The following is a 14,927-nucleotide window of genomic DNA, read 5'->3' as shown; positions in this document are numbered from 1 at the left end:
CTCTAAAAATAGCTGTTTAAGTGGTCGATCGAAAAGTGCATTGCACTTTACAGCACCGTGCAGAAGTGCATGTATTAAACAATGCACTTTACTCTCACTGTTCAACCCTAGCTACGACTTGACAGGTGATCAGCAACACTAGGAGCGAGCGGTACAGCCGACGAGGATGCCATGTCTGGCACCCCATTTGCTTGCGCTGATGCAGCCGCAGGAGCTTGGGCTCGTGTCGGGACCATTGCGCTACAAGATGGCAACTAAGTATCGACCTATCAACGGGAACGTCTATTTCCACCACTGAGAGCCTCATAGTGAGAATACAGGATACAAAATGACGTGTTTTCGCCAACATAAATCGATTTACAGGATGGAGCTACAAAGCCTCACGAACAGTGTTCGTAAGTTTTTTTTTGTACTCTTCCGAGAGCAGTGGTGTTCGTCCAAGGCTTGGTCTTATCTTCGACACAATAATACCGTTGAACTGTGCTCACGGCGTCACCCGAATGTCTCCTCCGTAATACAATACCGGTACGGTACCGGGATTGCTCGCTCGGTAGGGGTACCGCCGGTACCCCTACCGAGCGAGCAACTATTCCTACAAATACGCCGGTTCACAATTACTCTCTTCACTGGTACCTCTACACTGACTTTACGATGGACTCAACGTCTCGCTGTCGATTACCCCCCCAATCCCTCGGGGGGGGGGGGGGTTATCGACTCCTGGCCGTAGTTGCAGATCTCCGGAGGTGTTCTCAATGAGAACTTCTCATCCATAAGCTGCTGATTTTGAGGTGACGGTCGCGTGAGTCAAGAGCTTGGGATTGACACACGGTCATGATTTCTGTACCTGCATCAGTCGAAAGCCGGAGAACCTGTTCATGGAAAAATGATCATCTGCACCCAAAAGAGTCTGGAGACAATGCCTGTCCTAGCGTCACTACGATATTGATCTTCTAGCACCCAAGCCTTAGCCCGCATGGCTGATACGGCTACCAGATTCGTGTAAGTTTGAACTTATATTACGATCTCGCCCAGCGACCGCCATTCTAAGAAACTGCTGAGTTCGTTTGGTGTTTTTCGCAGTGATATTGATTGCCTGGATACTGCCGTGCTGGACGCCGATGGCACATACAGGAAATCAACTGGGGCGCCAATGCACCACCGCGTCATGGGCACGCTCTCTATCGTAGCGGTGACCTACTTCTTCGGCTGTGGTGGTCCTGTGGGCTCGGAGCCTATTATCTCCTCTGCCGGCCCCGGAATCGGCCTTCCGGCCTTGTTGCTGTATCCTCTCCTCGTGACGGGGCCGTACGCCTTCATTGTAGCAGAGTTGTGTTGTGCTTTCCCAGAAGACGGGGGCTTCACGGTGTGGGTTGTCAACGCATGGGGTCCGTTCTGGGGCTTCCAGGTTGGCTGGTGGTCCTTCGTATCTGGTGTTTTCAATACGGCGTTGCTGCCGGGCTTCTTGTTGGAGATCTTAAACGACTACTACGGTGTCTCCATCTCATCGGGTGTCACTTCGTACGCCATCAAACTGGCACTTGCTATTCTGCTCACTTTCCCCTGTCTGATTGGAACGCGAGTCGTGTCTCGCACTTGTGTGATGTTGCTGGGTTGTGTGCTGATCCCCGTTCTAGTATTCACTGGTTGGGGGTACTCTCGAGCCCGTGACTTCGGAGACCTCTTCGAGGTTCGACACGAGACCAACATCATCCATGAACACTTGGGCGACGACGAACAAGTTGGTGACGTGGAAATTAAAAGGGCCTTGCTGTTAAACACCTTGTTCTGGGCGTTCGACGGCATCAACATGGCTTCCGTTTTCGGCGGCGAGGTGTCCAACCCGGCACGCGTCTATCCGCGAGCCATCGCGTACACCGTCGTGTTGACTCTGTTGACCTACCTAGTTCCTATTCCAGCCGCCATCCTCGTAGATGACCCCAACTGGACCTACTTCACACGTGACTCGTATCCTGCGCTCGCCGATGCTATCGGAGGCCCCATACTCAAGGCGTTCTTCGTTTTTTCGTCGTGCTGTTCAGTTGTCGGGTTGTTCATCTCGGGTATTTTCTGCAAGTCGTTCCAGTTATCTGGTATGAGCGACGTGCAGCTTCTACCTCACTTCTTCGCATGGCGTAGTAGCCATTTCAACGCTCCGTACGTGTCTATCGGCGTCACGGCGCTCTTCACGATGGCGCTGCTGGGTGTAGACTATGACGCGTTGTTACCAATGGCCAATGCCTTTGCTGGGGCGGTCCAGCTCCTGATTATCCTCGCAGCTATTCGGCTCCGTCAACTGCTTCCGTACATCCCACGACCTGTTCGCGTCCCTGGTGGCACGCGTATGCTCGCCGCGTTGGCTGGACTACCGACGATCGTGCTCTGCTACATTGTGTTCGACACGTTCCGTAGCATGACGTCCGCTTTAATTCTCTTGGCGTTCCTACTGCCAGGTGTAGCGTACGGCCTCTACGAGCGACGCCATAACCAGGTGCCGCGTAACCATATCGGAGAACGACTCTGAGGTTTATCTTCATGTTGAAGTTGTTGCTGATTATAATGCCATTTAGCGTCAATACTGTACTCCTTTGCGTTCACCTCACGCTTTTGCATTCTGCTAGCCGAATATGTCATTGTTGAACTATAATACCTTTCCTCTAAGACACCAATACGACAATCAGCACACACACGCAAAGTGACGGTGATGAGCCCCAGCGCAGGCTTCCCGGTTGCGCGGGTCCAACTGCGCTCGAAAAGCGTGAAAGCTTCAAGCGCATCATAAAAAGCATGCGTTCGGAATTCGGCCGACACGATGGGGTGACCCATCCAGGAGTAACTTCCACTGCCTTTTACCGTGGAAGGCAGTGGTGGCTGAAGACAGCCTGCAAGTGTATCGCGAGCGGAGCGCAGGCGCGACGAGTGCAGCTTTAGCGTCTGAACTGCGGAAGTCGAACTGCCATCAGGTTCCACCGTCGCCCCCGGTGTGACGATGACCGGTGTCGCCCACGGCACGGTAGAGAGCGTGATGCATGCAGTGGCGAGCAACTTCCAAGAAGACTTGACACTGTTTCTAAGCTTCATACGCCACGGAGATCATCAGTTGCGCTGTGTTGAAGACTACCGAGGCGTCAACGGAGACCGACCCGTTCCACATGTCAAGTATCAAGAATTTTGTTCGGAACGCACCCGTCCAGTGTTTCATGAATTCACAGGCAACAGAGACAGCACAAGGCAATTCACCTTAGGCACTTAGTAGAATTGAATCAGTGAGAACGCCGCACTCGACCAGGTAATTGTATGACAGCAGAGTGAGGTAGACATCTTTGAGACTGCAATCACATCGAAGGGGTCGGCCAATGTACTGTTCCGTCTCACAACTTTGGTGGCGTGTACTAAGCGAAAGCCTGAAGCGAAGCGGCTTGCGCAAATGTGGCGAGCACAGCAGAGTCGCACTAACATACAGGGTACCTGCAATGTGACGGGGTCACACAGCACCTAGGAAGTTGGCTTCCGAGAGTTTACAAACTCTCAGTGAACAGAAGGTCACAGGTCCTTTTTGTCAAATGACCAATTTTAGGTACTTCCTCCGTCCGAAAATATGAGCGGGTCTCTAACTTAAAGTTGTCCGAAAATATAAGCGGTAAGTTCGGTTTAGTTTTTATTTGTCTGCTCAGTCGAACTTATGAAGTCTTTTGCTTTGGCATACACGACCGCGCTGCACGGTTAGGAGTGTTCTATCTGACTCTTGGACAGATGGGGAATCTTGTGCTTGTTGCTGCCGTTCACATCTATTGAAGCTTGTAATTCGGACTGCAGTGTGACGAAAACTCTGTCAATAGTGGGAAAGTCTAGCTGTTTGAAAGCGGCATCAACGTTGTCAACGTGGTCCTCAATCGTTTTGGCTTTTTTTTGTGCTGCAAAGACTGCAAAGAAGCAAAGAAGCCGATATCATTTGCGTTGTAATCGGGCGAATTAGCTGGCTGTGGGCTAATGCTCATCTTCCATCCACCTTCCGTACACGCAACCAGCACCTCTGGGTCATCAGCATCAACGTGCGGCTTTGCGTTATCGTGTTGAAGCACGACGCGTTTCCCAAAAGGCCACGACGCTTTAATGCGCGGAATGACTATACGGCATAGCGCTTGGCGATACACGTCACGATCGACGGTACATGTCTTCAACTCTAACGTACCAACCGGGCAGTTCTTGCTCGAGCGCTCTGCTGGTTCATAAACAACAAATGGCCACAAACCTACCTTTCCGTCCCAGACGCGGTGTCGATAAGCATCCCATCGAGGCCGCGCGACAGCGACAAGAAACATTACCTTAATGATGCAGTTCTTGTTTTTCACAGTAATATAAGGGACGTCTTCGTTCTCTCAGAGATAGAATTGCTGCTTCTCTTTGCGCAGATAAAACCACTTTTCATCCAAATGTACGTATTCCATCATGCTGTCGAACAGCAGCGTATTGCTTGGGCCTCGGTGCACGAATCGCAGAGCGAACTTGACTCGGTCAACATGCTGCTTCTCCGTTAGCATCGGCTTCACGCGTACAGTGTGGCTACGGAACACACCAGTGCGATAGTAGCCATATAGGGTCGACTTAGGGATACCTAGAGTAGTCGCTAAAGTACGAATGTCCGTGTGGCCCTCTAGCTGTTAACCCTTCTAGAACGGTATTCTGTATCCTACAGAATAAGCGTTTTCGCAGTATTAAATATCCAGAAATGTTGGCTGCGCTGTCGAATCTCGCATCTATTATTTTGTATGTGTGCTGATCAGTCGACCGCTCCTAATAGATCTGCGCTGGGTAGATAGCCGGGGATTAGCGTGTTGGCATAGAAAGACGAGTATAAGGTTTAAAAATTGAGGTGACAGCCCACACAAACGCGTGTCAGCCACTCCATCTTTCCCCCATTCGGAAAGATGAAAGGTCTTGGAGAGAAGTCGTTCACGCAGCTGTGGCGTGACCTGTGCAAGGAAGGACGGAAGGCTCGTAAGCCTACCGGTATCGCTAAAGACCACCGCTACGTAAAGCCAGGAATCAAGGGCCGCCTCGATGATTCGCGACGCGGATTAGACTTCTTTGAAGGTGGGAGGATGTGATTGTAGCTAATAATTTTCGCTGTACTAATATCTGCTTTGAACTAGGTGAGAAGGATCTTATGGCGTTTGCTCGTCTCTCAGGCCTCCTGGATCGCCAACCTTCCAGCGCATCAGTGGGCTCTGTCGTCCGACGACCCATTGGCAAGCAAGCAGCTTATGCAGCCATCGGTGTAGACCCCCCATGCGTTCCATCCCCCACGACAAACCAGGCTTCAGTGGCGCCGGCCACAACTGCGAGTAGAGAATTGGTCGCGACTGTTTCTTTGCCGACTTCCCTCGGTTCAGCACCTGATGATACGCATACAGCGGCGGTTATCACGAAAGTAGTTGACTCTCAAGCGACAGAACCATCCGGTATGACAGATGCTACAGAACAAGGTGATGGAGCAGATGATGTTGTTCAGGATGATACAGAATTGCATCCCAGGGAGAACGCGACAGATGAAGAAGAAGGCAAAACTGAGAGCGACGATCTGAACGAGACTGAAAACTTCGTTGATTTGGACGTGTTCGACAGCGATAACTTCATGGAGGGTCTCCGAAAGGAGCCCCTGTTTGGCCCGACAGCTGATGACATTGTGAACTTGGTGGATAGCGCTGACTTCTGTGATTCCGATTCAGATGCAGATGATGAAGGGATATTGGAAGACAATGAGGTGATTACGTCTTCTCTAGAAGGTGCCAACGATGTTGAAGATGTCCCAATGACTGAAGACGTCTCTGAAGCTGAGCTGTTGGGGTTTACGGAAGATGCCTTACGTGATATCGCTGGAAATGGATGGGTGACGTATGACGAAGAGCACAGCGGTAAGCCCGGATAGCACAGAATAACTTAAAACGCATATAAACTAAATCTGTATCTGACATATTTGCAACAATGTAGAGGATTTTCAAGTTGATGCAGCTGCGGACTATTATGACGGGGAATTTGGGCCTACGCGTTCTGCAGTTGCGTACGCAGATTCTCCATTGGGGATGTTCTTTTACTTCTTGCCAAAGGAACTATGGAGTCATATCGCCAAAGAGACGAACAGATACAGAACACAGAATATCACCGTCATTGCCACGTCACGTAGGAACAAGTTGCTGGCTCGGCAGGCCAAGGATCCTCGCATCAGTGTTCCTGATTTGGCGGATATTGAAGAAGGGCTGAAGAAGTTCAAGGATATACAGCCCCATGAGATCGTACACGTCGTAGCATTACTCTTTGCTCGCGCAATAGCACCGATTCGAGATGGACTTGCCAAACATCGGTCTACCGATGAAGATGGTGCTGTTCCACGAGGAACATTCTCTCGCTTCATAAAGCGTGATCGCTTCGTAGCGATCTTAAAGTTTCTTCACTTCAACAACAATGAACAAGGTGGAGTGCTTGTGGATACGGCCTGGAAAGTTCGACCGCTACTGCAAGCTGTTGAGAAAACGTTTCGCCGTGGATATCGCCTCGTAAAAGTAATCTCTTTTGATGAAGGCATGATGGCTAATCGAAGCAAATTCAACCCAATGCGCGTCTTCATGCCAGACAAGCCCTGCAAGTATGGCACCAAATTTTATATGACGTGCTGTGCTGACACCGCGTACTGCTCAAGGTAAGACAAGCTATTCTAAATAGTACCGAGCATCCTATTCTGGAGGATACAGATTAACATGGTGTGTACTTATCGTATTCGTATGTGATATAACTTAGAGTGGAAATCTACTGTGGAGCTGACAAATCGAAGCAGAAGAAGAGAAAAGCACCAACAGACACACTGGGACTTGGCCCAAAAGCTGTCGTAAGAAATATCTCGAAGGTGTTGATGGACCAGCCGAAGAAGCGACTGATTGTTACCGACAGTTTTTACTCTACCGTATCGCTCAGTCTGAAGCTGCTGGACATGGACTTGTACCACGTCGGGACTACACGGACCGACAGGTTAGGTTGGTGCCCAATTCACTTCACGCAAAAGAAAAGACCACAGCGCATGCCACGTGGAGCCTACCAAATTGCCCAAGCGCGAGACCACCCCGAGCTCGTCGCACTGAGCTGGATGAATTTTAAGCCAGTGAACATGCTCGCTACAGGATGTAGCACGCGTCGCACCAGTGTTCTCCGCACGCAAAAGGATGGAACCCGCACTCCAGTTCCGTGTCCACAGCTGGTCGTGGACTTCGGCCTCGGTATGGGTGGAGTTGATGTCCACGACCAGCTACGACTTCACCGCTACAGTATTCAAAAGTGCATTTCGCTCCGGAAGTATTACAAGCAGCTATTCCTGTGTATCGTAGACATGGCCGTTGTCAACGGTTACATTGTTCACTGCATTACAGTCAAGAAAAGAGGAGAGAGGCCACCTACACACGCAGAATACCTGCGCCGCTTGCATGTACAGCTACTGGCGCTAAGTACAATCAACTTCGAGACGCATCTCAACGCAGAGGATCTAGTTTCAGGGCCGATACCCCGCCAACAACACTCGTTAGTGAACACAGACGATTACTACACAAAGGGAACGCAGCACAAACGAAGACAATACTTGTGCAAAGTGTGCTCCGCGTACTCCGATGCCAATACCAAGTCATTTGAGACCAGCTTCTTCTGCCAGGAATGCAGTGACGCGTTTGGTGGACGGGTGCCGCTTTGCCGTCAAGTACGGCGCGTCGAAAGCGGTAACTCGCTAACATGTGCGCAGATTTGGCACGACACTTGGAACGATGGTAAATGCATTCCGCCAGCTCTAAAAAAGAAGATAAGATTCCGTAAGCGTAAAAGAGATAATGAGACTGAGGAATAAGATAACCGTAAGGCTAATAAGATAAGAGCACTTACAAGGCGTATAGCGACTTCGTAGTGGCGCGCGCAGAGAAGAAATTGCCCTGTTCCTCCTCACTAATCCGTTAGTTAGGAACTGGGCAAATTCTTCCACTGCGCGCGGCCCAGGTTTGGCGCGCGCTGTTTGGCGCCAAAGATGGGTGGCTGAAACCTAGAGATGGCCACTTCCAGTGATAGTACCGAAAAGGACGGGTATTGCTTGGTAGGAGGTTTTGACCGAGTTCTGTTCAATCGGGAGCCAATAGAAAATCGCTATTTGATCTGCTGGTGGATACATTGTGGGATCTATGCACACATCTGTGGCTTCTTTGCGTTCAATCTGCTCCGTTTATTTACAACAGGCGCGAAAGGGCTCAGCACGGCATACTTTTCGCAGGTTTTCTGGCATACTTTAATCGAGGTATTTCCTTATTCTGTAGGATACAGAATAAGAGGCCGTTCTAGAAGGGTTAATGCACCTTCAAAAAAAAGTTGCGCAACTTAAATTACGGTAATTTAAAAACGAACCGTAACCGTGGAACCGAACCGGGCGCTGAAAATCCCCCTCAGTTCAAAATTTGCGAGCTTCCTGCCAACCGCCGCCAGAGCTTCCCGCCAACCCGCCGCCGGAGCTTCCCAGAGCCTCCTGCCACCTCCTCCGATGCCTCCACTCAAGAAGAAGCGAAGGACTTTCCCTCTCGAGCACGCAGACGACTCCAGCGACGACAGCGAAGTGTTAGAGTCGACACAATCGTCATCTGCGTCAAAAGCTACGGGTAAGGAATACGTGAAATGGAACTGAAGCTAGAGAGTTTGTTGCTAATGCTGTTTACGTTTATTAATGCTTTAGATCCTTCTTATGTTCCACTTGCAGCTGTTCCGAGTATTGTCGGAAGGACTTTTGCGTCGTGGCCGGATTTCTTTTCGTTTTGGGAGCAGTTTAAAAGGCAACATCTTGTTTTCTATCGCACGAGAGACTGCCAGACTACGAAAGGGTACAATAAGTCAAAGATAAATCACCCAGAGCGCCAGGTTCCTGAATCATTTGGCTACGCGTTTCGCAAATACGTTTGCACTCTCGGCTGCAAGCAGAAATCTTGGTCGACTGGAAAACGGGCTAAGCGGAAGGAACGATATCGCGCATGCAAAGCAATGGTTCGCGTCGCTGTTATTCGTGCTAGTAGTGGTGACTTTTCAAGTAGTTCTAACTGGACCATTACAGTAACAAGTGAGGTTGGTTTAATCATTTCTTTTGTTTTTTTGTCCAGTATATCACTATTCCGTATGTACATGTCAAACTAATATGAATCCTCGTTATTGTGTATTTGTAGAACACGTGCCACAACCATGTCAACACCGAGACGCATTATACTGCTTTGAAGCAGTGCAAGGACCTGTTGAGCGAGTCAGTGTTGTCTAAGCTGGACGCATTCGGGCAGACCAACACGGACACTAAGCAAATAGCCAGCTATGTTGCTAACCCGACTGGTACGTCCTATTATCTTGCTTACAGTTGTTGGTAGCCATTCGTAACGTGTACCGCTGCTGGAATACGACACAGGTCTTCCAATCTCTACGCAACAAGTGCGTAACCTCATGAATGCTCGTCTCGGGCACAGCAGTGCGGAGAAGCGCTTAAACGGTGTGCTGTCTGAATTTGCTTCCACAGAGGGAAATGAATGCGTGCTGCTGCAAGGCGAATACGATCAGACTATCGGAATTGTGATGCAGACGAAAGCGCAGCGTGATATCTTTGCTCGCTGGGGCGATACGCTGTCGCTGGACTGGACGCACAATTGTACAAATCTCGGCTTCTACGTCGGTACGTGCTGATGTTGCACAACTTCTACCGAAGGTGCGCAACTTGGTGCAGGTTTTTTGTAGCTTACGAGATACTTGTTTGGTGCTGTTCCGGTACTCTTAATACCACCGTAGCAACAGGACGCGGCGTATCTGTGCTAGATTACCTGTGTCTGAATCAACAAAAGGAGTCTCCGTTAGCTGTGCTTCAGTGGTTCAAGACGAAGAACCCATCGTGGGGTCGATTGGGAAGTCTCATCATTGACAAAGACTTCACAGAGTGGTCTACGCTACGCGAGATGTTTCCGCAGGCGGCGGTGAGTTTCTTTAGAGCTGTTGTTTTGTATAGAAATAATAATAACAACAGTGCTACTAGATTTTGCTTTGCAAATTTCATGCACAGCGTTATGTGAAGAGAATGATTGCCGGCAAGAAGTACTTTGTGCTGCCCAAGTATCGCGATGAAATCGAAGAGCTGTTTAAACAAATGGTTTACGTCCCGACGAAGGAACAGTTCCAGAGCAGGTTGAAGCTGTTCGAACAGAGAACAAAGAAGGCTGCGCCAGGGTTTGCTGAGTACTTTGCACGAAACTGGTCAGCCTGTCGCAGTATGTGGGCGAACTATGGGCGTCGACGATGCTTCTCGGCGGGTAGCACTACTACAAACCGGGTGGAGGCTGGGTGGAACCAGTTAAAGCAGCTGCTGGGGAAAAAAACTAGCATCGACCGATGTGTTCGAGTGATAATTCAACACCAACTCAGTGTTTTGCGTGATTTTTCGACGGCGATAAATCTGTTTGATGTGTGCCCTCCTGTGACGGACCCGCTACCGGCTGCGTTGAACCGCATCGCTACAGTTCTGAGCCCGTACACGCTGAGGAAGGTGCAACAGCAATGGGAGAGCTACAAGCTGAATGGTGCGAATTGGGACTGGAGTTGTGAGCAGGACGGAGGTCAGGACGTCTTCACGGCTACTTCGGAAGGCAGCTGTGTTCGAGTGACATGGCGGACTTCTGGTCAACCCAGTTGCGATTGTATTTTCTTCTCGTCGTTACGGCTTCCTTGCAAGTACCTGTGCAGTGTCTTAACGACCTTCAGAAGCGACAATGTTTTTGAAGTTGCCCAACTTCACGCGTGTTGGTCGATGAAGGAAGCATCGGCAACATTGCCATTTGTAGAGTCGACAATGGGGCATTTACGAAAGGTTACAAGAATTACAGGAAATGCATCACACACGCCTGCGTCGAGTATCATGCTTGCCTCGAAGAAACGGGTTGCTTTTGTGAAGCTGAAGAAGGGTGAGACCAGTGACGAGACCGTACTCTCTGACTGCGAGAAGTACAACGTGGTTAGAGCGGAAGTTATGCCGTTAGTTGACAGTCTTCAGAGCCTCCCGTCTGCTAAGTTCTACGAAACATTTGCCGATCTTCGCGCAACAATAAGAAGCTTCAAGAAGAAGTGGAGCTTGGACCGAGACTCTCTCTCAGATGCGGGTGAATCGGACGACGAGTCCGATGCGATGGGCCAGGAATACGAGATGGCATGTGAAGGCGTTGGTATCATGAATAACGCGCAACTTCCCGCTCGTACTTTGGATGAAGCCGATATTCATGAGCCTCCGGAGGACAACACGAGCTCTCCCGTGATACAGGGACTCGATGGAGACGATCTCCCGTCGTGTTGCTTAACAAATCCATCCCAGACATCCCTGCCGGACCTGACTATCAGCGAGCAATCACAAGAGGTGTTGCAACAGCAGCCAAATGTTCATTCAGCAACGTCTACAGCATCTCTATTGGCGCAGCCGGGGTTTCTTTTGAAACGAGCGGGTGCTATAGACAACGTGCAAGTTCTGCGATTACCTGAAGCATCCAGTTCACGGTCGAGAAACACTAAAAAGGGCAGCAAGTGGGCAATCGCCGAGTGTCGAACCGATTGTCCTGTTGAACTTGAAGACTTCATGAAGTGGATTGACACGACGCCTGACGTTGATTACGTCGGAAAAATAGCGTCAAATTACCCGGTTTGTTACAACAAGGGTTTCCTGCTCTCAAGATCTTCAACGGTTCTTCAAAAGAGGGCAAGTGAAGTCATTAATGATGCCAATTTCGTCATTCCAGTGAAGTTGTTGGAGCGTGTGAATAGTGCATTACTTCACTGGACTTCAAAGCAGACCGAAACAGAAGATTTAAATCCTTCGCAAGACGATGTGGTTCCAGCGGCATTTGTGGCTTCTGAAATTGGCGGCTTCTCCATGTAAGTTTTGATAGTATGTTTATCTACTTGACGGCTCTGACCTGTGTCTATGGTTATTGTAGGAATTACGTACGACTTGTGAAAAACTATTACGCGTCCATGAAGGCTGTTGATGATTATCGAATGGATCTAGCATGGTTGCGTGGAGGGTGGAGTAGTATGACACCGATGAAGCATCAATATTTGGAGGAGGCACCGGCGTCACCTGCAGTGTTGTCACGTGAAGTTGCGCAACTGTTTCGCCAGTCGCCATTGTCTCGGACGTTTGTCATACCTTCAGGGCCTGCAGGACGCAGTGTTACTTCAACACTTCGCCATATAGTGGGCAAGTTAGCGAGAAGCAAGCGTCTTAATGACGCCGTGATGGATGCAGCGCTCTGGCATGTGTCAACGTACTGCAAAACCTGCTACGCTATCGACGCTATCTCCGTTACTAACGAGAAGAGATTCGTTCCAGATTTCTCTTTGGCGTCATGCAACTACGTGCTGGTGCCTATTCACATGGCTGCCTTGAAGCACTGGATTATTCAAATTGTGGAGATTCAGATGGCCGATCCGGATACGTCCAAGCACAAGATATGGGTAACTTTCTACGATCCATTAGGCGTGGCGTCTAACTTAGATGTGTGTCAAGCAAAGTGGATATCATTCACGCTTCCACTACTTCAACAATGGTTTGATCGAGATCAAGACAGAGAGAAGTTGCGCAAGTGGGTGTCTAATCTGGTGACAACAAAACGCCAGATTAACTCGGGAGACAGCAAAGCAGTCACAACAACTGGGCCAAATGATGATGGTGCAGCGCCCATGACCTCTCCGTGCTCGTTACCTGAAATTGTTGCAGTTCCGGTTACGACCCCCAAGCAAGTAGACAGTGTAAGTTGTGGTATTATGTGCATTGCGCAGACCTATAGCTACGTGACTCGCGTGCGATCGCTGAAGGCATGTAACTCGATTTCAGACAGTGATTTGGCTCAAATGAGACTGCGCCTACTGTGGACAATGCTGCATAAGTCAACTGGCGATGCAACTAGAGATAGTGAGGGCTGGGCGCAGCTATTAGACATTCGGAAGAAGGTGAAGACAGCGTTCAAGAGCTGCTGAGTACATAATTCATGTATAAATGAATTAAACTATGTCTTCTTTTTACGAATATTAATACTGTAGAGAATAAAACATTCACGTTGTGACGGAGCTCCTTTCCTTCTGTTGCTGTCGTCACCGCATCTCTCATATTATCGCCTACAGCTGCCGCAATATCTCCATGAAGCTCCACCAGCGCCACGAGAAGATCCTCCATCTTGTTCAGCTTGAGCTGAAGCTCCTCAAGCTCTGAAATCCGGCTCCATAGAAGCATTGAAGAAGCTTCCTGCGGTTGCAAGCATTCGCTGCATACGTTTTCAGTGTGCATGGTCTGCGCGGCGTGTCCTCCGGCACCTCGCTCGATGCTCTTGCTCCGTCGCGTTATTGACTTTGTGTATCTGCGTCGTTTCGCCAACTGAACCGGCAATGACTCCGAGCTTAACCGTGCGAACCGGTTCATGTGGAGGCTGGATCGCATGATATATTACGTGAGTGGTGGTTATATATTATTCGATTTGAGGGGAAAGGTGCCGAAGCAGAAATAGCAAGGTGCTGATCTCGTAATTTATCGATCCGATTAGACAGGAAAGGTGCTGAAGGTGCCGTTACAAAGATGCATTAACGAGAGCGCTAGGAGGATAAGTGCGATTGACCTGTTGAGGTCCTCGCGGAATGCCTCTGTCATGCGCGACTTGCGACCACTCTTTACCTTTCTCCCGCTGTCGTAGTTGATGGGTCTGCCTCCTTCGATGTCTTGAACGGCTCGGCGCCACAAACACGAGATCTGGTCGTCGCTACAGCCATACTTGGCCGCACAAGCTTGAATCGAGCCTTTCGGAGGCTGTAGCGCGATACTGACGCTTAGTAGGTATGCAACGACGGCAGCACGATCCGTTGGAGTTAGTTTTTTGCGAGTCCGAGGTGTTGCCGAGGGGATTGCGCTCATTTTGGTAGACTGGCGAGTGATTTAAGTGAAATCCAGACTAGTGGAAGTCTTTGAGGGGCTGTACCGTTTGATCCGGTGGTCGGATGGTCGCGGTAAGACCACGTGTCGAATCGCAAAGGGCCCCTCTTTTATTTTAGCCGATCAACCCGAATAAAATAGGCATTTTGAGCTTAAGTTTAAATGATGTGTCGAAACCCGCTTATATTTTCGGACGGAGGAAGTATGTTGTAAGCTGAGTGTATTTATAGGTAGGCTAAGCTTGAGCTAAATAAGCAAACTATGAGTCTCCTTTAGTAAAGCATGTCATCAGTCAATGATTGGCCTCTGACGACCCTTGTACCATGTACGTAGTGCGGCTTGTAAAAAACCATGTAACCAGGGTACACATGGGGATACGTACCCCGTTACATCCTCCCCCACTTAGGCTCGGTTTACCGACCAATCAGAATGAGGAAGTGTACGTCACAAACTTTCATTCTCAAAGTCAATTACATCGACTTGGCTGCGCGAACGCGGCGGAGCTCACGTTACAGTTAGAGCCTCGAGCAGCACTTGAGGTCTCGGTCTTCACTTCGCCCTTTAGCATGCCGTAGCACTGCGAAGAGCAGTGTGATAGCGCACTCCAAGGCTACCGGAAAGGCGCAAGCCAAGAGCACTAAGCCTCGCGGCAAAGGCTGTGCACTCCAGGAGGCTACTAAGATGGCCTCGGAGGCGATCGATTCATCTGGTGACGCGGCTGTTGGCAACCGTGCAAGCAAGCGCCGTAGTTCGTCACCTTCGATCTCTCCAGACAACTGTTCGAACCCGCGGTTCGCTGAAGTTTGAGTTCAATTCGGGCAGTGAGGACGAGGCCGAGCCCGGGAGCACTCACGATGCTCTTGTGGGCTCCGTGGGAGGGCACACTCCAGTGCCCAGCGAGACCGACGACGACAGCGTGCACCCGCTC

General features: G+C 49.9%; 2 protein-coding genes across 2 annotated transcripts; one reads left to right on the top strand and one right to left on the bottom strand.

The window, feature by feature from the left end:
• Positions 1 to 1,150: 1,150 nt before the first annotated feature.
• Positions 1,151 to 2,521, top strand: PITG_08226 (Amino Acid-Polyamine-Organocation (APC) Family; the record flags this gene model as incomplete). Its single annotated transcript, XM_002904337.1, has 1 exon — positions 1,151 to 2,521. The coding sequence occupies one exon, from the start codon at positions 1,151 to 1,153 to the stop codon at positions 2,519 to 2,521; it is 1,371 nt and encodes a 456-aa protein (XP_002904383.1).
• An 11,091-nt stretch (positions 2,522 to 13,612) lies between these two features.
• On the bottom strand, positions 13,613 to 13,981 carry PITG_08225 (uncharacterized protein; the record flags this gene model as incomplete). Its single annotated transcript, XM_002904336.1, has 1 exon — positions 13,613 to 13,981. One exon carries the CDS (start codon positions 13,979 to 13,981, stop codon positions 13,613 to 13,615), a length of 369 nt encoding a protein of 122 aa, XP_002904382.1.
• Positions 13,982 to 14,927: the final 946 nt, after the last annotated feature.

The sequence above is a fragment of the Phytophthora infestans genome, genomic scaffold (genome assembly GCF_000142945.1).
Source record: "Phytophthora infestans T30-4 supercont1.12 genomic scaffold, whole genome shotgun sequence".
In the NCBI taxonomy this organism is placed as follows: domain Eukaryota; phylum Oomycota; class Peronosporomycetes; order Peronosporales; family Peronosporaceae; genus Phytophthora; species Phytophthora infestans.
This window is presented reverse-complemented; position numbering and strand designations above follow the sequence as displayed.